This window comes from Ptychodera flava, chromosome 20, assembly GCF_041260155.1.
Source record: "Ptychodera flava strain L36383 chromosome 20, AS_Pfla_20210202, whole genome shotgun sequence".
Taxonomy (NCBI): domain Eukaryota; kingdom Metazoa; phylum Hemichordata; class Enteropneusta; family Ptychoderidae; genus Ptychodera; species Ptychodera flava.
Window position 1 is genome coordinate 23831753 of NC_091947.1, and position 27762 is coordinate 23859514.

Sequence of the window (27762 nt, forward strand, 5' to 3'; positions counted from 1 at the left end):
CATGCTATACAGATAGCTATGCATGCTATACAGATAGCTATGCATGCTATAGCAACCTGAAAAAGTGAACCATAATTGTAGCCATGAAATGCAACACGAAAATCAAGCGTCAGATAGCAGTTCCTGAACAAATCCATGACAAGATAAATGCCATCATTGAGATTCATTGGCTGAAACCATTCAGCACCTGATCTGACATCTTTTAAGATTCAAACGGATGTTTCTCCGCAAATGGATGTCCGCCATTTCAAGATTTACTTACAGCAGCTTTGTAAATCGGAGCAACTTTAATCCCGAAACCTCTAACTTTTAAGTTACATACGGGTGGTCAAATGTGTTTGCTTACTAAAATAGCTATGATGCTGTAACTTTTAAAAAAATAATGGCTTGGATGGCTGCGTGTTCTCAAAGATTCACCGATGCGTCTCAACCAACATATATTGTGATAACATCAAGGAAAGAGAGAGCAGTATTAAACGATTGTGTCACTGGGAAAGGTTCAATGATTTACAACAGTGTCTGTTCTAAGCTTGTAAGATATATGTTTCTGTCTCTATAGAGTGGATGATATACGCTTTTAATGATAATATTTCACATGATATACATTTATGAAGTCTTTTGAGTTCACTTATATGTTCAATATTTTCTAGTTTTGTGTTTTATCAGCTCACATGTTATCACATTTAATATTTGAATGATAAATGCCATTTTTTGTATCGTACTGACAGAGTTTGACAAAAATTTTTGCCCCAGTGTTCGCAATATCCCCTTTGATATCATGACTGTTGGTTTCGCTGATCCATTGCTGAGTCTCTGTTCCTGTTTTGAAAAATTGACCAGCTAAATTTTTCTTATTTCAGGTTTTTGCCAACTATCTCACCTTCTGCGGCATTGGGCTGATGAATGCTCAACTGTTTGACATGTCAGTTCAAGAATACAAGAGAAATCAGGCAAGTCACATGATTATACTCCAAGTCTTCCCATCATCCTTTGCAAGAGTCAATAGCTAGTCACAATTGAAAAGACTGTCAAGGACGTCTGTGTGTGGTCTCCCCAAATGACAGTTACGTCCATTTGTCTTATATTTATGGACAAGAGTAAATGCTCTCATTTTCCTTCAGTTTGCAAAAAAAATACCATATATTATAATATTTAGGATGTGTGTCATTCTTTCAAGTAATGTTTACAAAATTTTCCTTATCATGTTGAGTGAACTAGTGTTCAGTAAATGTCAAGGTGATCCCAAACTCATATATATTTTTTTTGTCTGAAGAATATGTCAAACTTTTTTGGAGTGAAAAGTTTGAATAAGTTTGCTGTTTTCTGTAAATGTTCTTAAGTCTCTGTTATTGTACTGCCACTGGGATATTGTGCTGAAATGCATCGAGAAACGAATGTTAAAATGTAGGCCTCTCAGCTATACACATCAAATAACTTAACCTTTCAAAGGTACTATCTCACCTGCTTTGTATTTCTGAAAAATTCATCGTATGTGAAGTGTTACTTAAAACATCTGTATTTTTGGCTCTGGGCTATTTTTCTGTCACATTGAGCAATCAATGCCTGCAGTAATGTTTTACATGTAAGTTCATCGTCAGTGTTTTTATGATCAGGATAGTGTGTGATGCACTGATTTCTGTTTTCCAGTCGAACAGTCTATTTCAAGGGAGCACCATCCCTGCGATACCATTCCATCATGCCTTATCATTCATTATCTACCTTCTAACCATGTTACTTGAAGTCTGTAAACTTGTAATAATTTAAACCTTATAGTTTGGAGATGGTAATGACAGATGACTATGCATTAAAACAGTAAAAATTTCACAGAAAAATAGCTGAAATACTTTCAAAATAATAATTTTATATTGATCACTTTCTTTCATTTGAAGGAAGTTGAAAGTTGCTTCATAATTTGGTTTCTTTATGTGCAACAGATGTGTATCATACATGATGATACACTTTGTGTCAACGTCAGTGAAATGGAGTTGAATGCTGGCAGTTTCCATTCTTACAATTTACTGCTTTTGAAGTATTTTTCACTGAAGTCTACGATACATATTCCTCTTTTCATCAGATGCTGTTGCAGCTGGCACGGGGGATATTTGAAGAACAGTCATCACTGGATGGTGTTGTCCACAAGATGATGTCGGAAGCCATTTCTCTTCTCAAGTGTGAACGTGTGTTGGTTTTTATTCTCGAGGAACATGAAGAAGGGGTAGGTAAACAATTTGGCTGCTAGGATTATTCCGGTTCTCATTAGTTGTGACGTATGCAAACCAGAGTATTGCTATTACACAGAGGAGGTTCAAAGTCGACCTGCATTGTTTGTTTGTTTGTAGCATCTTTCCAACAGTAAAACTTATGCCTCGTCTATTAGCAGTGAATACGGTACACACACAATAGTATTGAAAAATTACTTGAGGAAAGCGCTACCAAAGACTTTTTATATCAGTAAATCCACGGATCATCAAATTATGGTTGGATGTAGATAGCTGTGCATTCTTTCTGCAAACTGGGTAAAAAGGATATGGCACATGCGATAAAGAAGTTATGCTCTCTCATTGGCCATAGGAAATCATTGATAACCAATCACAATCATTGGGTCAATATCATATTGATACTAAGCCAAAGGTTTTCTAATTGGTGGGTGTTATAAAGTTTGTTATTAATCTTGAAAGTATCAATGCGGTGTCATTAATGTAATATTTTGTTTTAGCTTATTATTGCAAGATTATAGTTTTACATTTGTGTAACCAGTGCTTTATGCTTTAAAGAAATTTGCATAAAACATTAAAAAGGCTGATTAAACTTGTTTTGTATATTATTTCCTTAATTTAATTTAAAAAAAAGAAATAAGTTCATTGAAAATATAATATTATTAGTAATAGTTATTTTAATAACCATATTGAGTTAAACATTTTAATTTGAAATTACATTTTACTTTTTCATGACCTAATTTGCATTTACAGTTTAATTTAACTAACAGAAAAGGGAAAGAAGAGGCTGTTTTTGCTTGAAACTCATGTGTGATGACATATGAAAGAAAGCAAGTTCAAGTTCATCGCATGCGTTGTTCATGTAAATTGTGCTTTTTAGCAACGGTACCAAGTCATATGGGCTTCTCTACATCTTGCATGTCACACTCAATTAAACCTGATTTGTTTTTACACTTTTTTCAATTTTCAGATGTCCATATTTGAGCGCATGGGAAAGAAATTCAATAAGGTTAATTGTACTACCCTTTGACATTGATTATACACCAAGACACTTCAATCATCTGCAATTTTTTTTTCTCTGTCTTTTTTTTTTCCCTATTTTTTATAAATTCCGGCATGCGCTTACAATTCTCCCTGCAATTTTGGTTTTTCCTTTCTTTCTTGACAGAAAAACCTCTGCCACGGATAATTTACACAACCATGCATCACTAGAAAAGCACAGTGTTTTTCTCCCTATTGATAACTGAAGTTTGATAACTTCTTTGCATTAAGTACTGACGAAAATTTTTGAACAATGTTACTAATCAGGCAATGTCACCGTTCCTGTGCCACCAGTCCATGCTGGTTTTGGTGATTTTTATCGTGTTTTCTGTTCCTAGCATAAATTCTGCAACAAGCCTTTATTGGAATCTCATCGCTTACATGTAAAAATAGACTTGATCACTAAAAATACACATACAACTAACAATTCACTGGTAATATAATTTAAAAGATGAAAACAGTGCACCATCATTTTATTACTTTGACACATCAAACTTGACCTTTGACCTGTATGGTGACCTCAACAGAGTTGAATCAAAATTAATCTCTTTATTATTTTGAAAAAAAAAATCCTAACATTTATTGCACAGACCTGTAACAGCTTTTCTTTTGAAATTGTGCACAGAAGTTGTTGTGAGTAGACCATAGAAATTTTATTTTCAAAAATCACATTCATTCTTCTGTCTGGTCGTAAATTTTGAGGTGAAGAATTCAAGATCTATCTAGAAAAACGATAGGTTGTTTGCACAGCAGTGTCAGATATATGATCTAGGGAAGAAACTCACAAATTGGTAACTTAAGCCTGTGCTTATTATAGCCCAATGTAGATGTTTTTATTGTACCGGGCATGTAGAAGAAATTGACACCAGAATTTTTGGACCAAGTTGAATGTTTTTTTGTTTTTTTCACATTATTTGTAGAGAAATTGTGTTAGAGATGTTAGAAAGTAGTTTGCAGTGTTGCTATTAACTTTCTGTGTTCCACAGCACTGTGAGTCCTATACGTGATTTCTAGAATGAATTTAAGACAGTTGTTTCTGACTCTTGGAAACCAAATGTGGTTTGTACAGTTCTAGTGCCAAAAAGGGCCAGGTCGGATTCTAGACTATCCACCATGCTGGTTCTGTCAGTCATGGCAATGCTAACCACAGAATGAATTGAAGGGATGAAGCATTGATCTGACAGAATAGAGAAAATCTCTGTATGTTTAGTAGGTTTAAGGATTGAACACAACTTACTGTGGCATGATGTCACTGAAAAAGTAAGATTTGTAAAATGACCAAGATGATATGATCTAGTTTGCACTCTTTCAATAAACTCAAATTAAAACAGGACAAGAAAGTAATTTGAGATTGCTTGTATGACCGACAGTTGCATTGAGAGAGAGAGAGAGAGAGAGAGAGAGAGAGAGAGAGAGAGAGTTTTGTTTAATTGCAAATATATATACATGGTCTCTGAAATTATTTGTGAGAAAACCAAAGAACATGATTTAGTCTTGGTTGATTGTATTGTGAACAGATATTTCATGCCAGTAATTTGAAGAATAATTGTGAGCAAATTAGATTTTAACAAAGTCTCTGTTACATTGATACAACTTTGTATAATGTCCTATGAATAGTAATGAGAGTTTATTGAATGTTTTGCATTTATTGCATTGGCGTTAAATCTTTAGCAGATTTGCACCTATTAATGCATTGAAATATTTTTATTAACTGCTTTTCTGATCCAGAATTTACAATACAATTTACCCTAATTTAAATGTTCACGAACATCAGATGAGCACCGTGTCCAGTGAAATGTTGTACTCGGCATAAACTGTGCCGACAGGCCTGTCTGGTCCAACAGGTCAATATTATGGTGCTTGACTCATTGCCGATTATTATAAATATTTGCTATACTTACATGTAATCTTTACTAATGAGTGGATATAATATGCAAATAACATCATTAACATATGCCTGTTGTGTAAAATAAAGGCAACATGTTTTTATCACCAGCTTGTTAGAAATTTACGACAGTAGGTGACTTTCTCCACATTTTATTAAGTGCTTCACATCATTATATGAAAAACTTTAATTTGGTGTTATATTGCTTGGGCAATAATTGGTATATTCACAGCCAACTTGGTTAATATTGAGACATATTGCTTCAGCTTGAACGGTATCAGTGCTCAACACCATGTTAATTAAGAGATTAATTACCCATTTAGGTTTGAATATCCACGCTGCGAAAAAACTTCAAACTTTTCAGCTTGCTGTTTTTCATAAAGATATTCAGAATGAAAATAAATTAGCTAAGTTACTACACCATCAAGTAAATTTCAGATCTTTAAGATAGGATAATCATAATTTAGGGTTACAACGGTGAAAATGACACTTTAATCACTTTTAATGCTGTAATGATAAGTATTACACAATTGCTTAATAAAATCTTTCACAATTTTCATATCAGTTCACCAAGATAGTTGTAGTGTGTTCACTCACTCAGGCCTAGAATGTCACAACTTTAAGTCTTTCACCCACCCCACCCCCCACAGTTTGGTTCAACCCCATTGTTTTCAGTGGCTTGTTGGAACCTCTACACCAAGAGCTAGGTGGGGGCAGGGGATGAAAAGTTTAAACACTACAATACTGTAATACTAAATCTCAGTTTTCCTTCTAAAGAGCTTTTAAGATAATCAGAATATTTGCAGGCAAAAACTAACAAGCTCACGAAGTATAGAGAGTGTGTTCAGTTTTTTAAGTGTCTTTCATATCATCTTGTTCATGTGTACTTTGTGATCATCATCATGTCACCCTGAAATAATTCCTTCATTGCATTGTTGTTCTTCTCATTCAACACTGTTGTAGCGTTTTTTTCTTTGCTTTCGTAGCTGTCATTGCATGTGTTTGTTTTTTTTTTATTCATTTCTTTAGGGTCTAGCTGACCATTTTAGGATCGAACATCCTAGCGTAAAGAAAAATAGTAGAGTCAGGAAGCAGTTGACATACGAGGTAACCTATAAAACCAGGCGCAGCAAATATATCCCATCCAATGCGATATTTTGCATTCCCTGTTTTTGTTTTTTGATGCACTGCAGAGTGCAGTAGAGTGAGCTGTGATTGTGTTTTGCCAAGTTTGTTTTCTAAATTTCTGTGCTGTTGTAGACAGAACTTTTTAATTTCCAGAAGTGTTTTTTTCTCTCTGTAAGAAATCAATGATTCAGTGCCAAAGAGAATTACCAGTAAGTGGGGGCATTGCATTGTATTGGATAGGAACACAGAAATTCATATGAAAATTAAAAGGGAATTTTCGTATAGATTTCTAAAGGTCCCGGAGCTCTTGTGTTTCTGTCCGCAACAAACAGATATTTTGAAACGTTGGTAACACCATAGCAACAGCTACTCACTCATGTACGACACTGAGTGCTAATTCCTACCTCCATTTTTTTTCTTTCTCTTTCTCTTTTTCCAACCCTTTTTCCATCACTCTTGTTTTAAAAGGAAGACAATCAGGTAAACTGAGAGCCGTACTTTTTGATCAATAGGAAAGTAGGTAGAAATGTATGTGCCCCTCTGGGATTGCAAAGCATGATCCATCCATTAACCTGTCCACCCCTAATTCCCAGTAAGCAGGTCCGCAATCACCATTGATAACAATGGTTTTGGGACAAACCATAGCGGTGAAAGGGTTAAACAATTGTGGTGCTCATCAAGTTTAGCTATATATATATGCTATTACACAGCTCTTGTAAGTTTTCATCTCAAATATTAATCAGGGAAAAAATGTTACAGCATAAAAAGTCCTAGCTACATAACCAAGTTATTGCATGCCTATTCCTTCTCAGATTGGAGAGTCAGTTTTTGGATTAAACGACTTTGTTAAATGAATTAAATTCAGGTGGTTTGCGCCATGAAAACGTGTTCCCATCACTGTTTTACCAAATTATTGACAGTTTAATCAAGAAGGCATGTTTCCTTTTTTTTGTAAAGTTTGCAATCAACTTAATAACTTCCCCTGAACTGAACTTTTCTGGTCTAATCTACTTAGCTGAGGACAAGCCGCATCAATCAGGAATTCAGTGGTGCTGCAATAATTCTCTAACGTCATTGCGGAGTACTCTGTATGAGATTTGGTTCCAAAAATACCGTCAAATTATTACAATTTGTGAGCCAATTGTTGCATTTCTGCCTGTTTCACTTGTCTTGACATCTTTTAAGCGTCTCCTCAGAATCGGTTGAAGAACTCTTTGATCGCCATAGCAATCATTCTGCATGGTTTGCCACTGTAAGGAAAACCTGCTAATTGACTTTTCCAAAGAAAATTGTGTGCTAAGGAATGTGAGAGCCCTCTCATTGTAATTCAATCCATGTTGCTATGGTAATAAATTTGGCTTGGAATAGAAAGAATTTTCATGATTTGGAACAGTCCCAGGTTTTCTACGGTATCAATCCTAGTAAAGGACCCGTTTGCTTTCATGACAGACCATACTTACGTTTATTTTTACTGTTGACTAGTTTTCCTGAAAAATTCAGTTCCAGACAAGGAGTCCGGATACCACCGTTTTATTATCTGCCAAATGTGTCTGCTTTTCAGCGACTGTTCAGCATCAGATCAAATTAAATACACGTCAACCAAATAGGCTGGTGAAATATCTTTCAGACAATGTTTGAGGAGATTTATACACATATAGTCTAGCTCTTTCCCAACCATTACTCTGGTCTCAAGTACTTTATCATATTGTACTCAACTGTACATTTGTACCAACACGTCGGAAACAAGGGATTGAAGTAATATTTGAAATTAATGCATCTTAATAAAAGAGTTTGGGATTGTCGAAATCTTGAGACACCTGAATTTTTGAAGTTGATCATGGAAAAGGAAGTTATTAAAAGAATTAGCAAAAGTATTAGCAAAAGCTAAGTTTGCAACTCATTTTAGAAGATGTCAATTACCCAAGGTTTTGTGACAGCAATTTAAAACCAAGTGTGAAACGTGTTCAGTCATTTCCAATATTGTGACTAATACAGTTATCAGCCACCTGTGACAAGAGAACATTGGAAAAAGAAATAACGTCCTTCCAAGATTACATACACAGTGTATAAAATAACACATTGGAACCTTCATTGTGATATGTGTGAATAGCTACTGACGAGTAAATGCCTTTAGCAGTAGCTGTAATGGGAGGTTGCATGCTTTATCACAAATTTTTTAAAAAAATATCTATGCTTTTATCGAAGATGGCAAGTTCTTTGAACTCTAGCATTGAAGCCTGGATGAATGCCCAATGCCAGCAGTTTCTGAAGCCGTAGATGCTCAATTCATGGTTTCGTTGATATCGTCTTTGTGAGATCCATTATTGGCATTCAAGTTCTCTATCCTTTCAACAGCTGATTGCCGTGACCAATCAAAGGGGAAAAGTCCTGCTGAAATTGACTGCAAATTCTGCCCAGCAGTAAGAACATGAGCATAACAAAAAAATCCATCACAGAGATGATGATGAAGTGCTGAAATATGCCGGGTATTTCTCAGATTGGGCACAAAGACTTTCTAGTCTAATTGCCAGATGTCCTTTTATCAGATCAGTTGTTCATCTTGTCAGTAGCAGGCATCATTCACAGTCTTTTCTATGGTTCGGATTCCCCTGAAATACTAAACCCATTCAAAAGGCTCACCGGTCAATGATAATTCTAGATTAATTTCATTGCCAAGTAATTATGAAAATAGACTCGCCGATGAACAGATACCAGTCCATGTGTTAATGGTGATCATGCTCTGCAATAGATGTTTGAGGGCCTGCATTGGTTTGTAGTTTACTGCAGCAGTTTATTGAATAAGAGAATTTTTAATACCATACATTTACGCTTTCCATGCCTTTCCCTGCCATATCTGCTCTGCAAATCTCTATATGCCAAGCGAATATTTTCTACCTAGTAGGTAGATATACTATCATTTTTAAGAAAAGGTGATGCATAGCTTGTGGCCTCATACTCAACAGCTGTCATGGTGTTGATAGAGTGTATGTTGTTATATATACAGTTGATATAACTTAGTAGGACCTGGGTTGAGAAATGAATTTTTTGAGATGTACTAGCAGTTTTAGCATGTTTGATTCCAATTTCATTTCCTTCGCATGGACTTTGCGCAGTAATGTTGATGCACATACCGGTAGTGTGTCGGTGCATAATTAACGTAGGTGGGATCTGTAGGTGGGATCTGTATGGTAAGCACTTCGATATAATTGCTAGATTTGTGAAAAGGAAAATGCTAGGTTTACAGGACAGAGGAGATTAGTGTGTTGCCTAATGAGTATCGTTTGCAATCTCTTATTTTCCTAAATCCAATTATTTTTCCAATTCAGGTTAGTGGACGTTGCAACCTGGTTCAGAGGATCAAATTCTGAACCAGTGAAAATTAAGAATAAATTAACTTCTTGACCCAGGAGCAATTCCCTAGTACATCTCAAGAAAGTTTTTGACGGAATCCCACTCTTCTCCTTTCTTCTTCATTAGTTTTGTTACCATGGCAACAGCTTTCATTTCTGCATGTCTTAAGATCATCTCTTCCATCTTTCAAATTGTCCTTGACAATGAGGACTTAAGCTTTCAACATGAAAAGGTGCTCATCCATCATGGAAATCAATGCATAATACTCTTTTCATGATATTATTTCAATGAGATACCAGCAGAACACGAAATATGTGTATTGATCTGTCTGAGACTCAGGGAGTTCTGTCCATCAAAGAGCAGAGTCAAAATCAATGTCATATAGTCCCTCATTTGCATATACCATGGTAAATGTATTCATATCATACAAATTTATGCGTTTCTCTTCAAATTTATTTTGCATGAAATCATTATTTGGAATAATCCAATCTCCATTAAGTACTTCATATCTGAATGTTACAATGTATCACTTACTCTTTCTGTTTTCAGTCTGTTTATTTATGTTTGACTCCTTTGTTGTTTGTTTGTTTGTTTGTTTGTATGTCATTTTATCTAGGGAAACCATTTTACATATTTTGTAGATAGGAAAAGTCAAGCAGTCTATTTGAATTTACTTGAAAAACTGATTAACTGTGTTAGCTAGTCAGTATCTGTCTCCTTAACATTACAACCTCACTGCTGTTGATTTTTTGGATCTATCTGACCTGGTCAGTCTGCCTGTCAGTCCGTCAGAAAAAGTGAAAGATTGGAAAATAATCTTTAAAAACCTATTTACAAAAATTAGATATTGAGAAATAAAGTAAATCTTCAGTACTGTACATACCAGCTTAGTTATCAAGTGCTTTTATCATAAACCATATCCTCCTATGTTGCCTCTCTAGGTTTGGTCTTCTCTCAGAAAATAAGTATTTGATATTGTTTGGGCAAAGGATTTATGTCTTATTACAGGTAGAATGTGCCTCAGGGACAGATATTTTGTCTCAAATTTTTACAGTTCTTGTATGGTTTACTGCTAGTTTAGACTCATTTTGAAGCTTATGGAGTAATTTAGATTTTCACCGTTTTGTTTCTGTGAAGTCAAGCATTTGATTTTTCTCCATAGAGATAAGATAACACAGGGACGGCGGCCATTTTGAAATTTGATTGTCAATAAATATGAGGCACTTTGTTTCCCTAGCAACAAAGTTTACTCGGTGACCCCTGATTCTTCTTGATTTTGAAAGGGCACAGTTTAAAGCTTTCTTGAAAAAGTTTGAACTGGAGCTGAAGTCTTCAACTTTTAAGGGCACTCTACCTCAAAACTGAAGGCTGCAATGTGAATTATTCCTCAAATTACCACGCAACAAACTCCTGTCACTAGGCAACAACATACTAGTAGCTCTCAGTTTAGATTGAAAAAGAAAGCTTTTGAAAACAAAATTTCTCCCTGCTCTGGGGGGGGGGGCAATCTTCCTAAAGACAAAACAGATCATATAAAAGGAAATCCTTTCCTCATACAGGCTTAATGATGTGTCAGATAGCTTAAAAGTGTACGAGATCTCAACCTGATGAAGGTGACTGATTTAAGTCAAGAGCGATACTAAGAGGCAGAAATTGAATATTAATATATTTCTGTGGTATCTATTCGTCGATGTGTTCGTGAATGTGGACAAGTATTGACTTTCATCTTCATCGTACAAACTTATTCATAATAGTTCACAAGTTGAGTTGGAGGCCGTGTAAGGCATATATGTTACAGAGCTTAAGTTCCTTCAATAAAAAGTAGCAAATCAAATTTAAACATCGTTTGTCTGCCAAACAAGCTAAAAATTAGATGAATGAGGAATGATGAAATAAGATAGTTTGTGGTTTATAGTGATCCAATTAAAGGTATCCAATTAGTAGATTTTTCCAAGCATGCAGTTTGCATTCAATTGTGAAAGTGACACAAACTTGCAGAAGAAAAAAAAAGCCATAGATTAATTGCTTTTAATTCAAAATTGATGGGACCCTGTTTATTGTTTTGAGATAATTGCAAAAATTAAACAGAAAGTCACGTTTTCATTTGGGGAATGATTGTGTCAACAGAGAAATGACGTGTTTAAGTGAGAATGCATTCTTCATTTTGACCACATTGACTATTGGCTGTCAGTAAAGTTAACCCTTTGAGTGGTGTAATTTTTCCCACCAAATTTTTGTGCATCAGTTTTCCAGTTTTTATGAATTTTTCTGTAATTTTTTTGATAATTTTGGACCAAATGGACATAACATTTTATCAGCTACAGTTGTTGATCAAAATTTAGGGAAAATCTGAACAAAAAATTGCCTCAAATTGAAAAAAATTTCCTATGTTATATTTATAAATGCGACAAAATCGACTTTGGCACTCAAAGGGTTATAATTTTACAGCATGTTATTGGTCAGGGTATGTCATGAATGTTTGCTAAACAAGGCATTTTAAATTACTGACGTAAATTTTTCAGAGAAAAGAAAGTTTTAAGTGCAGATCACCTGTTTACCAACACAAATGAACTTGATTCATACAATCCACTGACAAACCAAAACACTGAAAAGCCTTTCCAGTGTACAAAATGTCTAGGTCGACGATGGATATCTGACTAAATGTCAACAGGAAATGGTGGGTATATGAAATACAGTGGAATGAAGACACAAACTGAGTTTATTACAATTTTTGAATCGGCACACTTACCATATAGTAGAAGCGTACCACATCAGGGACATTTACGAAATTAACTTATTATTAAGAGTGAATGTAAACATACGAAATTTTATTGACAGTCTTGTCTGTGGATATTTTTAAGTTTCATATGAAAGACTGTATTACGGTCGTGACATTTTGAAAATGCATTTACCCTAATGCAACCTTTATTAGAATTTATAGAAGAAGAGTGCCTTTGTTGCCATGGCACCCAAACTCTATTTATCTTTGTTACCTAGCAACTGGCTTGTCCCCCCACCCTTCTTTGCTTCTGCAGTAGTCATAGTAGTTGTCCTCCGCTTTGAGTTTTCTCTCTGTCAGTGCAATCTTTATACAGTATTTCCTGTACTTTACATATTTTTCCATGCATTGATGTCGTCAACTGATACCAAGTATTGTTTTTTTCTCTCCATCACATTAATCAGGATGAAGTAGTCTTTGCCACAGCATTCGACTTATTTGCCAAAGACGGAGAAGTTAAAAAGCCAAGGTAATAATGTTTCCCATCACAAAACATTTTCTAAGTTGTCATTTAGTGGATTACTCATTTTTATTTCCCTTAAAATAATTTTCACACACAATAAAATGAATATCATTACAGAGTCTCTGAATCTCAACTCGAGATAATTTTGCCTGTAAAACTTTTGTCACTTTTAGCAATTCTGTAGCCAATTTGATATTCAATTATACTGATCAAGAATGGGCTCGTACTGACGATTTTACAATTCAACATCAAATAGAAGCAACATGTCTATGCGTTTGCTATGGAAAGGCAACATTGGCAAGCAGGTTAATCCTACAAATAATTAAAGAGACAAAGTCGGCCATTTGTCGTGAATTGTGTTTGATACGGGATACTACTTATGTTGTTTGACATGTTGAAAGATACTGAATAAATGGGTGACCATGCATATATTCTATCCCGGTTTTAGACACGATACATGAAACCAACTCGAGAAAGAATAAATGGTCATGACCATTTATTCTTTATCGCGATGGTTTCATTTAATTTGTCTAAAACCGGGGTCAAATAAATGCATGGTCACCCATTCATTCAGCATCTTCCAACATGTCAAACAATATAAATAGTGTCTCGTATCAAACAAAAGTCATGAAAAATGGCCGACTTTGTCCCTTTAAAGGCCACATGTACCTACCATTTTCACTGAGTGCCTGATTTACATAATTGGTTGGTCAATTGATTCTCAAGAAAATAATATTTGTAAGCAACTTGCTGGGGACAAAAAGATTAATTGATTACTTTAATGATGAAATTTTTATTTGTGCGTTTATAAATTCAATTATTTATATGTCAACATTTTTGTATATTTTATATATAATAACTTGATTTGATCTGCTAGCTAGCTGACATCACCATTCAGTTGTGTGATATGTAGATTGCACACTCTCAAAGCAACATCTATGAGTTCTTTATATCAAAACCATGCCATAGTGAGTCAATAGTATATCGCAGTGTACTATTGACATATCTTAGATCAAAGACAGTTCTTCGGCAACGGATTGCTTCTCAGCATTTGCATGGCTGCCAACCCTTTGAGTGCCAAAGTCAATTTTTTTCAATTTATATTAAGTATATCCCAGGCAGTCAATTTTTTTCAGATTTTTGCCAAAATTTTGATAAAAAACTGTAGCCAATGAAATATGTCCATTTGGTCCAAAATTATCAAAAATATTACAGAAAAATTTATAAAACTTGGTAAAATGTTACACTAAAATTTTGATTGGAATATTTACAGCATTCAAAGGGTTAAACAGTCATGCAGGAAAAGGCTAAGCTACAAAGCAAGAAAGAATTACGTTAGCAGTGTTTGTGTCGGGATGTGCAATCCCCGTGAATCACACTCCGTCAACCACGAACATGTGATACAAAATCCTTTGAATCGATGCGATCTCTCGTTTGTCTGGTTTCCCGCTAAAGCTGCTTATCAGAACGCAGGTGTTGTGTTATTGTTCACCTTTCCCCTTTCACTTGTCTTGTCAATTCTTTTGTCACTTTTTCTCTCCAATACAACCAATGTGTCCGCTTGTATTCTCATCAGATTTGACTTCACTGCATAGCTACATGCTCATTGCTGTAGCATGATCTGGTTTCCTTGTTCAAGACAAACTTTGAACTCCAAAGGTAATAGAATAATATGCTACATGTATTTGATACATTGTAGCGAAATCTACCAAACTGATCACAGTGTCAAATGCACATATTCAATTGGATTGAATTTCTTTATTCTCCAAAAAACACCGTGGCAAAAACCGTGAAAATCAAGAAAGGCAGTGCATTTTGTCTAAAACTGAGTAAGGGCTCCAGCTCTGTATGGTAATGGCTCATTAGCCATATGAGTATCGTTAATAATTTAATCTCTCGCTGGCCAATATATCAAATAATCCACAGCTATCCATTATTTAAATTGTATCCATCAGTATTTGACAAGTGCCAATGGAAATGTCAAAATATTCTAAAACTGGCTCTATGACACAAAAGAATTTTCTGATGTGATAGAAAAAGTAGCGTCTTTCACACCGTTTCAGTCTTTACATTTCTCAGAACATTTTACGCATACAGTGGGCCATAAATAAAGAGGTTAATACTGCTATCTCATTTAAGATAATGACATTATTGACTTATTATTAAGTGAGATACATCAATTGTCATAAAATGATTCTTTGACTTGAAATTTATCAAAAAACGCAATGAGACAATCTGCAGGGAATTTTAACAGTTGACGCATGCATCTTGCTATGTGCAGAACTCTCTCTTTTGTCTACATGATAATAATTAGACATCTTCAAAAGAGCTAATATCATAGAACTCTTGGGATTCTGAAATAATTATTAACTGGCAATGTTCAAAAGTTGAAAAGTGGGTATTACCACATTCCAATCTTGACTTTTGTCAGAGTTTTAAGTCAAACTCTCCAAATGAGAATTGAATATCTGTATTGAACCCGTATATCAACTACCGTATCTTCTGTTCATTAATTAATCTGCCGTTAGATCAGATCATTACCCAGTGGAAACATCCTTTATTATTCACATCACCCAATGGAAAATTTCCCTGATTAATCCTGCCGAATTTTTTCCAATGTTGATGCCTGTCTTTGTGTGTTTTTCGGAGGATTCCAATGCCAATGTGTTATACATATGTGTTACATACATTTGGTTTAAAGTTCAGAAGCACTATGGGTAGGCTGTTTTAATGATAATACCACAGTTATCTAAGTGTTCAAATTCTATGGTTGTTAAATACTTGGTGATGCAGCGTAGAGGTGGTAAGAAAATGTAACAGTCAAGTGAATATTTAACAAAACTGACCTATGGTTCCAATTAATCGCAATATTTCTGTTCGTTTGAGGACAAAATCTTTTTATCGTGAGACAGGTACAAGCCGCACCCACCGAAGTTGATTGCATTTACCCCAATCACCTATCTAGCTGCAAATTGTCATTTGTCTCTCTAAAAAAATTCTGTTGAAGATAAAATCTACGTCTGTTGAGAATAAAATCTGTGTGGTTTTAGCAAATCATCACCACCAACGTGAACTCTTGTGTAGCACATGTGCCCACAGGAGCTGTCACTTCTGTGTCTCTGCTGCACAACTACAGAGGGTGCCATTCAAATGTCATCAAGATAAAGTTTCTTCTGTAGCGTTAACTTATACTCTCCTCAATTCCATACAACTCTCAAAACAGAAATTTGTCGTCCTCTGAGCACAAATATTCCTTATCAGATCAAACACTACTCACAAAAGATTTGTCATGACATTTGTTCTTATATGCCCATAGAATTAGGATTTTTTTAACAAATTGATAACATCCCAAAGTTCACCAATTTCCAAAGTAATTTCATAAATATCAAAAGGTTGTCACAGATCTTTTGGGGATAAAGCGTGGGAATATGATGCTATTCTAGAAATGTCAACAAGATTTAGTCATAAATGGCAGACACAGGACAAGGGGAATACCTAAGATGTCAAAAACCTCCAAGTGGGAAATGCTCAGTCTTTCCATGAAAGTTCAAATTTTATCCTTTTTTTTAAACAAAAGCGGTGTTGATAATGATAGAAATTGATACCCCTTCTCCATATTACATTGCTACAGGGAAATGCCAAATTTATATCCTTTTGGAGGCTATTACAACTTTGATCACAAGTAACTTGTGATGTATCCGGTGGGAATTGCCTAGCCCTGATTTTCTTCCAAGCATAATTGCTGTCCAACAATAGAGGGCGCTGTGAATGAAAAATATGGCAACACATGAGGAGATGTACTAACTACTATTTGATTTCCCAATCACTTGCCTTTTTGATGGTATTGATAATTCAAAGAGGCTTTGTACATCAATACACTGTATGCTACATGGTGGTATTAGATAAGCATTGTGTGTGCAAGTGAGACACAGTAGTTCAAGGCTGTGAATAAAATGCACAAATGCTTTGAAAGCTGTTTTGACGGTGTACCTTTCTGTTTGTCACCCTTCTCCCTATAGTGCAGCAACAATGGAATGGTCTTCAAAGAACGGAATTGCAAAACATGTGGCAACAACAGGAGAGGTAATTAAAACTTTTTCTTAGTTTCTCTAATATCTTTGACTCAATGATTGTTTTGCCATGGTTACTGTTCTTAATAGTTTATCCTAAAGGGCTAGTAATGCTAACTTTTTATGATTTTTTGCAACTTCTTATTCTGCTCACCAAAGAATGAATACCCACTATTTAGCTTGTTAACTTTGTGTCTTTATGTGTAAAATGCATTGTAATTGTTTACATTTGAATTTTAGTCTGGACCAGAAGTCACTTTTTAACGATAACAATGCAGTTTACACGGGTTGAGTTGACAATTGTACAAGCTGAACACTGTGTATATCAACATGCTCTGGGAAGTAGAACAAAGAATTATGGTTGACATTCAAAACAAAAATGGTGAAAAAATAATCAAAAGTTAGCATTACTAGCCCTTTAAGATATACCGGTAATTCATATTCCTATCAAGATATGAATTATCCAGACTAGATAGTAACTGCTCGTACCTCATAATTTGTATATCTTGGGTATGAACAAATCCGAAACTTTTGATCAATTTCAGTGGACAACCACGTTATTCCAGTATTTTCATATCTCGTAGAAAATCATGCCAAAAACTGAATGTAATAAACAGATTTAACGTGTTCAACCCAATTTCCATAAACAGGTTCAGAAGCACACAATTGATAACGTTCTGGGTCAAAACGTGGTGAAAGGGTCAAGGGCCTTCTAGTTCTGGGTTTTCGATATAATTTTTAGCTACTATAGACTATAGTCTATAGAAGCTATTGGGATGGGTATCCGTCCGGCGTCCGTCGTCAGTCTGTATGTATGTATGTATGTATGTATGTATGTCCGTTTGTGAGGCGTCCGTCCACTCAAATATCTTGAGAACCGCAGTACTTACTGATTTGATATTTGTTGTGTAGATGAAAAATATGATTTTGAGAAACTATTTTTTGTAATTTTTTGATATTATTGAAAATAGGCAAATTAATGCCAAAAAAGGTGTTTTTGGTAAAAAATCTTCTTCTTCATAACCGCTGGTCAGACAGCTTTGTTATTTGGTATACAGGTCCCTAGGGATAACCCAACTTAGATTTGTTCAAATTGTGATGAAATATGCAAATGTGTATTTTTAAGGAATTTTTTTGTCATTTTTTGTCAAAGTTTGACTTACATTGTATGTAATTCTTGTACTGTATAAACCCTATCAATTCCCCCAGAAATAATAATTAATATGATTTTAAATAATTGAATTAATTAGGAAATCATCAAAGCCAAAATATTTAGTGTGGAATTATCAGAAAGTTCAACTTTTTTTGACAGTTCATAGTGAAACATGTAAAGGCAACTTTCCTGAATCCCAACTTTGATATATTCTGAACCACCATTTATGTTAACTAAAAGAAATTGCTCATAATAGTTTGTCATGATAGGGTGGTCAAATAAATAGAGATAGAGAAAGTTCTAATTTCCATTTATGGTTGACTTGGTAAGGATAAAATAAGATTACTTCTTGAGGAAAAAAATAGAGTGGTCAATTAAAAGAGTGGTCAAAGTGATAGGGTTTTTATGGTAAAGCTGGGCTGTAAGATTCCTTATGTGCTATTTATAGCAATTATGCAATCTGTGTAAACAGTGCAATGAAGTGTAACGTGATTCCTTATAATGCTTTTGATGACCTTGAACTTGTTAAGTTTCAAACATTTGTCTCTTCAGTGTGCTTTCTCTTCGTACGTACAGTCTCAACTTATTCAACAGAACTTACTTACAATGTTATTTGAAAGTTAAAATGTGCTTGGTTAATGGGATAAAAATACTGATATTAAAAGATAACCAGCTCAAGATTCTTTATAACCTGACAGATATGCTGTTTTTTTATGACGTAAATCTTGATTTAAGCAAGTCTTGTGTACTTCAATTAGAATGTAATTAACTCTCGTTTATTTGCTATTATAGACTAATATAGTCTGATGAAATATGCAAATCTGTATTTTTACAGAATTTTTTTCCATTTTTCAATTTTTGGTCAGGCCATCCTGAAATGAGCTATCAAAGATATCCACCTTCTTCATCAATACATGTGTAACAAAAAGTTATTCTCTACATAACACAGCAGAGCTCTGTCAACTGTTGAGTCGCTTGTTTTTTCAAAACCGCTGGTCAGACAGCTTAATATTTGGTTTACATGTCGCTAGGATGACCTTAGTGAGATAATTTCATACAGTCAGGAAATACTTAATTTTGTATCCATGTCTATAGTAGCTTCAGGGACTTTGGCCCTATTTTTATCATTTTGGCTAGTTATATTTACTGTTCGCTTTGGTCAAGTTGCAATTTTTATCTGGTCCATGAAATTTTGTTTAATTTACATTCAAAGCTACAAGATAGATGACACATTTGACGAATTGAATTTGTTATATTGTGACATTGAAAGCAAGCTGAACAAATCATAAACATGGTATTTGAATGCAAAATAAATATTTGTCTGAAATTTTGACGTGACTTTCGGAAAATCTAGAAAAAATGCATGTGGAAGAGCCACGAAATGATACTGTCTGTGTTGGACCCAAACCATTGAAAATGAGTGAAATTGTCATTAACTTTGGATATCTAGTGTACATGGTATGGTTGGCTGTCTAGGGTGAAACTGAGGGCTCTCATCATTCAGTGAGCTTCTGTATGATGTTCTGTATTTTCTGATTTTAAAGTTTCTGCAGATGACAAGAAACCTTTCCAAACATAGTTTAATTTTGTCAACAATAATATCATAAATCTCAAAAAAGTTCAGATAATGCAAAGACTGCAAAGGTCAGAGGTCACAGCCTGTTAACCTGTTCCATTTTTTTTTCAGACTCTGAATATTGAAGACACGCAGAATAACTCCCCTTTCAAGATGGGTGTGGATGAAGGATCTGGCTTCACCCCAAGAACTTTACTCTGTATGCCAATTTACAATAGTGAACACAAGATAATCGGTGTCACCCAGCTTCTCAACAAAGTCAGTGGCCAACCATTTCACGAGCAAGATGTCAATATATTTGAGGTAAGAGAGGCATCATCCTGTTTGTTCAATGGCAGACAGCCATTGTTAAGATCCTATACAGCATTTCTGGACTTGTAACTGCTAATTAATGAATCACATCTGTATGATAAAGTAATAAAGTAATCATGTGTTCCGTTTGAGATTTCTGTTATAAAAATCTCCAGATGACATATAAACTGATAAGCTGTGATCATTGCAATTGGAAAAATTTGCCTAGCAACTTGTGTTCTATGGTAAAAATTTTCAGATTTTGTACAATTTTAGCCTAATGAATATTCACCATAGATAATGATTCAGTATTGGTCGATTAGCATATTCAAACAATGCTCATAAATACACTTTGCATAAATGGATATATAAACTTAGGAGCTTGAGCATTAAATGAAATTTTTCTCGTGTAGTGATGTTCAATTCAACCTTAACCGCCATCTTAAATATGTATCCTAATATTTTGAAGTGATTTCTGTTTATTTTCTTTCCACAGGCATTTGCTATTTTCTGTGGGCTGGGTATTCACAACACACAGATGTATGAAAATGCATGTAAACTTATGGCCAAACAGGCCGTAGCGTTAGAAGTGCTCTCATATCATGCAACAGCACAGCCAGAAGAAGTTGACAAAATCAAGGTAAGAAATAACCAATCGGGAATGTTGTTTCTTTTGCTTGACAGTCAACCAATCAGAATTTAGGTAAGAGGCTGTTGCTTGTCAATGCAACTTCTTGTACCAAGATTAGTGTCAGTGGCTGTAAATTTTTGATGATTTTTTTCACTATTTTTGTTTCATGTCAAATATACATGTATCTCCCTGTTCTACTCCCAAAAGCATGTTGAGATACACAGTATTCAGCTTGTCAACTCGGCCTACACATGTGTAAACTGCATTGTTATTGTTTACAATAGAATTGTAGTCGGGACTAAATTCAAAACAGTAAACAATAACAATAACAATAATGCACTTCACATGTCACAAGCTGAATAATGAGCATTTCAACATGCGTTGGGAGTAGAATAGGAATTTGTGGTTGATATACAAAATAAAAGCAGTGATAAAAGTCATGAAAAGTTATAGCTATGAGGTAGTAAGAAAAGCATTGTGCTGGTAAGTTAAAAAGAACAAGTAAATTGATACAGCCGAGGGGAAGTTCTTAGCATTAGAAAAATTACAATAATTGTCTCTCAACTTCATTTTTTAATATTTTAATATAAGTTCAGGAGAATTTCTCTTCCAAATGTCATGAACTATATTGTAAAACTCGTATATCAAAACAGCGTTTATTTCCATGAGCAAAAGTCCTGTGGAATTTTGATCTCCCAAATGTCTCAGAAAAAATTTTGTTACCATCTAGTTTGGTTGTGTATATGACAAAAATGGTTTCATATTTCAGTATTATTGTTATGATTGAATTTCAGTGATATAATATTACCATATCCAACAATTCATAAAGTGTATAAATATGTGATTGCAACCTTGTATGACATTCCATATTCAGAAGTTTACAAGAGTAGGGCGGCAATTACATCGACAAAGCTCAATAACCTTTTGACCTTTTGGCCTGACCTCAAGAGTCTGCCAAAAAGTGTATGTCACTTTGGAAGACATAATTTTACTATCAAAATAAAGAGGCAACTTTCTACCAACCAACCAGTGTTGGTTACCCTTTGTGTTCAACTTTTTGTAATGGGCGAGTTTACAGTGCAACTGAGTCAACAGAATGTAATGTTTTGCCACATGACTTCTTTGTGTTTCTCTTTCAGAAAATGGAGATCAGGTCTGCTGAGGACTTTGGTCTCTTTGACTTTCGATTTGATGATCTTAAGCTGGCTGAAGATGAGACACTCACTGCATCAATTCGGATGTTCCAAGAATGTGATCTCATCAATAAATTCCATGTGCCTTATGATGTAAGTCAGCAAGTTCAGTGTTTTACATTCTTGTTGATACACAAGGAAAACTATGTTACTCAAGAAAGATCAATCTTGCAATCAACGTTTGTCAGGGTTCTCTTCAAGAACCTCATAATTTTTCTTGAAATCAATAGAAATTATTAAATATGGAATTTCTAAAACAATCTGATCAACAGTACTGTCTTCAGCCTTTAAATGTGTCTCTTCTTCATAATTTCTGCATGTGAAAGATTTATTACAATTTTACAATCACACTGAAACAGTCTTATTACTTGCATATGTAATAGAGCAAATGGCATTCCTCATATTTTTTGTGGCAGAGTATCAAGAATTTGAGAATGTATCTGTGGCAGACACAGAGCTGTGACAGAGTTTTTATTTGCACTGTAGAGATAAATTACACCAGTTACTGACATTAATATGACATGAAGTGCCACCGTATATTGAAGTGAACAAAAAGTCATTGACAACTCTTTGGTATTATGATTGAGCCAACAGGAGGGAGTATGTCAGTCAACTGGTGTGAAATATTGACCTAGCAATACAATTAGCATATTAAGTCTTTTATCCAGGTTTCTAGTATCTTTCAGACAGTGTAGTTATTTACTTTCCTCAGGTGATGTGTACATGGCTTCTCAGTGTGAAGAAAAATTACCGCAATGTGACCTATCACAACTGGCGGCATGCGTTCAATGTTGCACAGACAATGTTTGCCATGGTCAAGGTTAGTATACGCAGTCATCTTTTACATTTTCAGTTCATGAAGATTGACATGTGACTGAAAAGCTATCTTGATTCAGTGGATATGCATGAACCATCTGGTCTAATGAGCAACAGTGGGAATTGCCAGTCTCCTTGATATAACTTTTCCTTTCTTTTCAGAGTGGCGGAATGGACATTGTCATCACTGACCTTGAGTGCTTTGCTCTCATCGTGGCATGCCTTTGTCATGACCTTGATCACCGTGGCACCAACAACGCCTACCAGCTCAAGTAAGTGTCATTGTCACTGGGTGTAGAGGTCAAGCGTTACTATGTGCAGGTCAGGGGTCAACCAATGACAGTTTAGGAAAGTCACAATAGGCTATTGGCAGTGTATATTTGAAAAATATATCTTGACAAACAGTAGCCACATCTATTGTTGCTGGATATGACTAAATCAAGACACAGGCCATCCTGTGTCTGTGTTTTTTGAAATTATTTTATCAGAAAGTACTCGATATCTCATATTGTCTTGAGTTTTAAATACACCAGACCTTTCCATCTGGCAGTGGTTTGCATCAGCATTGAAAATACTGTTATACGTTCACCTGAATAAATTGACAAACTACTTTGCCAAGAGCAAGCTATCCTAGTACCGTTGCTCTGTAAAATGCAAGTCTCTAGGGTTTCAGATTACTTCAAGGAACTTTTACACAAAGGGAAGACGTGATTTATTCATCCACTCACAGATTATCATTCTTTCCACCGTCTGTTGCAGGTCGGAATCACCATTGGCACAGCTGTACGGAACATCCACAATGGAACATCACCATTTTGATCATTGTATCATGATACTAAACAGTGAGGTAAGTTGGAATGTACTGTGCCAGTGTAGCCGATGCAGGCCTCAACTTTTTCACCCTGCATGTCAGTGGTTATAAAGCCATTGGAAGAACTCAAATATGTTCTGATTGAAATATCCAAACCCCAGTTGAACATCTTCACCCTGTTTTCAAGTACACATTCCCAGTTGTCCATTTTTAAAAAAAATGATACCAAACTTTCTACTGTAAGCATGAAGGGGATTTCTTAGTACAAGTGATTTCTTTGAATTTATGTCAGACTCTGCAATTTTATATTTTGCCGAGTTTTCCTAGTGGCTTTATTCAATTGAGGCCAGCATCATTGAAATTGTCATGGTAACATCAATATTGTTGATGTTTCACTTCAGAATAACAGTGTTCCAGTATGTCTTTCTCCTATGTATCATGGACCACACACATATCAAAGTAACAAAATCTTTTATTTCATGTCAGGGTAACAACATCTTTGAGTCATTGTCAAGTGAAGATTACCGCAATGTGATCAAGATTCTGGAAAGTGCCATTTTGTCAACGGATTTAGCACTTTACTTCAAGTAAGTCAGTGTTGCTTCATGTATCTTGATAGTTTATGTCTTCTTTTTACCCTTTCACCCCTATTTTTCAGTGCAGAAGTCCAACTTTGCCATAGAAAACAGTAGGGTTTTACCAGTGTTCATTGGTGGAAGGGTTAAGCAACGACAAACAAAAAAGTCAAATTACAGCCTGATATCGGTACTTGTTAAGGTACCAGAATGAGCCCCACGGACATATTGGGACTCCCAAACTTTTACAATATTCATTTGGTCTACCACTTGCTGGGCCTCATTCTGAAGCTTATGAAGTAAATATGGTTTTTTACTGGCTTAGTTTTATCAAAATCAGGAATTTTATTTTCCCCATAGAGATAATACAGGGATGGCGGCCATTTTGAAATTTCAAATGTCTGTAAATACTGGGGAGCTTGTTTCTCTAGAAACAAAATTTGCACCGTGACCCCTGAATTTTATTCTTGAATTTTGAAGAGAATGGTTCAAAGTTTGTTTGAGGAAAGTTTGAGTCAAAGTTTATGATGGAATATTGCCACTTTGCTGTCTACAATCAGGAACTTTATGACAAAACAAATTTTTTTGTTTGTTCTTTGAAATAGAGGCCTATAGCTCATGTGTGTTAACTTGTTTCTCTTCCTTTTTGTCTTTCCTCTTTTGAGATGTTCACCATTCTTGTTTTCCATTGTGATTTGCAGGAAGCGAGGTAGTTTTTCCCAACTCGTGGAAAAAGGGGAGAAAGATTGGAAAGACACTGAAAAGAAGGACTTGCTCAGGTGAGAATAAAAATATCAGCATTCTTGATGCGGTGTTTTTTTGCAATGAAGACTCTTGCAACTGGATTTAGGTTTTCTTTTGACCTGTCAAACTATTTTATCTGTTTTTTTCATGATTGGTTGAGTCTCCTGACCTTTAACCTTAGTCATGTGATTTTGGATTGCTTGATGAAGGATTATTTGATGGTTTCAGGGGAATGATGATGACAGCTTGTGACGTCTCAGCCATCACCAAGCCGTGGGAGATCCAACACAGAGTGGCAGAGCTCGTTGCCGGGGAATTCTTTGAGCAAGGAGACTTGGAAAAAGTCCAGCTAGGCCAACAACCGATCGTGAGTAGATGGCTCCATCCAGGACTTCAAAGCAATGTGAAATCAGACAGAAGCTACACTTATGCAATCAGTCAATTTCAAGATTTTCAATGTAGAAGAGGCCACAGGCAAAGGAGAAATACAAAACAGGAGTGTATCCTACCTCGCAGCGTTGCATAAGAGAGATTGAAAATGCAAAAACAGTCTAGCAAATTGTTTTCCAGATTTAAATGCAAAATATTCCATGTTCATTGTTTCAGCTGAATCATTCGTTCAGTGTTTCTCTTAACCCCCCTCCCCACCCCCTTTTCACCTTGGCAGGCCATGATGGACAGAGAGAAGAAAGATGAATTACCCAAGATGCAAGTCGGCTTCATTGATGCAATCTGTATGCCAGTGTACAAGGTAAATATTATTATCTGTGACAACAAAATGAGTTATATCCCTAGTATTATCAGCTCATAGAAGTTCATTTAAAAATACTACTGGTAGAGTGAGACAATCGTTCACTAGAACTTTTAACATTTGATTATTTGCATGACAAGCTACATATGTTTATTATAACAAGTTCCTTTTTCTTGTCAGAATTTTAAAAATCAGATGCTTATTATTTATTTTCTGTTTGTAAACTGAGTTTCGTGTTGATTAGATTGCCTGTTTGAAGCTCTATTTTTTATATATGTTAATTAATGATACCTGTGGAATCTGAAATGTCATTTACCAGATCAATCTAATATGGCTAATATGACATATTGCCCCAAGTCAAAAAATTCCAAAGAATTTGTAGATGAAATATTTTTGATGGTTTTCGCTAACTACTGACACCTGATCCCAAATAATCATATTATGCAATTAATAAAAACAATGCAAACAGCATTCATGACAAAAAAACAAGTGACAGTGAAAATGAACTCGTGTCTATCAATACCTGATGGAAGGTCTCATTTCAGCACTTTGTGACAGAAAGATTTCACCAGACTAAAGCTCCTTGTGCCATCGATTTCAGTGTGGCAATCATGTTTACAAGCTAGGATCTGTGCCAACAGTGTCTGTAAAGATATGTGTATATGCAGTGAATTAATCAAAGATGTTCTCATCTCTCAAAGAAAAAGCTGCTTCTGATTCAGAATGTTTTCAGCACGGCAAAATGAGTAACAAATTTAGACATGATCTATGTACAAACATGTAATTCCAGAGGGCGCCCTCTGAGAGCTGTTGGTTTTGCTCATGTTCTATAGACACTTGTCCCTGTTGGTCAATATCTTAGAGTGTCACTTTCACTGATGGAATGACATCATGTAATTGACACAGATCCTTGACAGGTGTCCTGATGCAAATAGCTGTTTAATTGTAGCTTGAAGGATAATTTCTCCAGATTCTGAAGAATTTCAGCAAGGAATCTCCGACATTCACCCTTAAATGCAATTCATTTGTGATATACAGCGATGAGATATTAACACTATGGATATGATGTACTAGTATGTGTTACTACTAATTTATGTCTGACCACAGGAAAGCAAGTTGAGAATTTTATTACACTATGGGCTATCCGCAAAGTTGAACATAGTTGCACTTTAGTCCGATGCTGTAGATGACGTGTCATCTTACCAGAATCACAAGACTGTTCTGCTAACATTATGGATATAGCCATGCAGAGTGGCATGAAGTCTTTTACCATATAAGAAGTGTTACGGATTTCAGTGTTGTATTGTTAGCATTGAGTAATAGTGGTTGTGCAAACTGGTTGCACTACAGAGAGAGAATCTACCATAGGCCTTGTCTAAAGATGCCACAGAGTGCTGAAATCTGGCCCCATTGCATGATGGATGCATATTTAAAATTCCAAGTATACTTCATCAAAATCAAGCATTTTGCCCATTTTCACCTTTTTAAGACAAGACTAGGTTACTATATGATCAAACGCTGTCGCAAGAAAGCAGTTAAACATAGTTCAAAAACATGTAATTGTCATCGCATATTCAAAGAGGGGACTCTTTTGTATGAGATGTTCGACAATGTAAAATCAAGAATACTTACTCTAATTACTGTTGAGATGATGAACTTTTCTTTTTTGTGTCTGGAGCAACTATCACAATTATCGACACTTTCATGTTTCAATAGTGAAAGAGAAAAGAATGATTCAATTTGTAGCGATTGGTTAGAATAAGACCACGCAACCTGGATTACATTTTTACACAATTTAAAATCTGAGAAGTCAAACAACCTTGAAATTCAAAATATCTCAGAGAAGTACATATTTGAGTGATAAACACTCGTTCTTGCATGCAGTAAAAATGAACTGTTTTGTGAATACTACTAAAAACTTTTTACAAATTTCCAAGTTTAGGAACTGCCGACAGCCTCGCCAGACGTGGTATATTTTATCCTTATCTTACGGCTCTTCAAATAAGTAGTGCATGGTGCTCTCATAATCTGGCCAATTTCACCATAGTTTTTCAGTCACCAGTCATTTGAACACTCGGAAAAAACCTTTCAACCATAATCACGCCACTATCTTGTACTGTAACTGCCTTCACAGTGCTAGGAGCTATTTAATGAACGAATGGGTTTCTTTTAACTTCACATACATTCATTAGTGTACATCACAGTTTTTTCTCATTAAATTTGTCGTTTTTTGTTCACATTAACACGCATGTGTGTTAGAATAGGCGTTTCTGCTACTAATATGCTTT

The 27762-nt window shown here is 35.2% G+C and overlaps 1 protein-coding gene across 24 annotated transcripts in view; it reads left to right on the forward strand.

The window, feature by feature from the left end:
* Positions 1-27762, forward strand: part of LOC139120371 (cGMP-specific 3',5'-cyclic phosphodiesterase-like) — a 131790-nt gene that overhangs the window by 96485 nt on the left and 7543 nt on the right. For 10 of the 24 annotated variants that reach the window (XM_070684742.1, XM_070684723.1, XM_070684730.1 and 7 more), the window contains exons 3-18: positions 861-950; positions 2075-2215; positions 3187-3225; positions 6172-6249; positions 12805-12869; positions 16883-16946; positions 19774-19965; positions 20450-20593; positions 21724-21870; positions 22490-22597; positions 22756-22865; positions 23353-23440; positions 23891-23991; positions 24681-24758; positions 24952-25090; positions 25391-25474. In XM_070684742.1, the coding sequence (XP_070540843.1) occupies positions 861-950; positions 2075-2215; positions 3187-3225; positions 6172-6249; positions 12805-12869; positions 16883-16946; positions 19774-19965; positions 20450-20593; positions 21724-21870; positions 22490-22597; positions 22756-22865; positions 23353-23440; positions 23891-23991; positions 24681-24758; positions 24952-25090; positions 25391-25474 (1668 nt within the window). The remainder of the gene's footprint in view (positions 1-860; positions 951-2074; positions 2216-3186; positions 3226-6171; positions 6250-12804; positions 12870-16882; positions 16947-19773; positions 19966-20449; positions 20594-21723; positions 21871-22489; positions 22598-22755; positions 22866-23352; positions 23441-23890; positions 23992-24680; positions 24759-24951; positions 25091-25390; positions 25475-27762) is intronic. The other 14 variants (XM_070684736.1, XM_070684732.1, XM_070684722.1 and 11 more) reach the window with 3 other exon arrangements.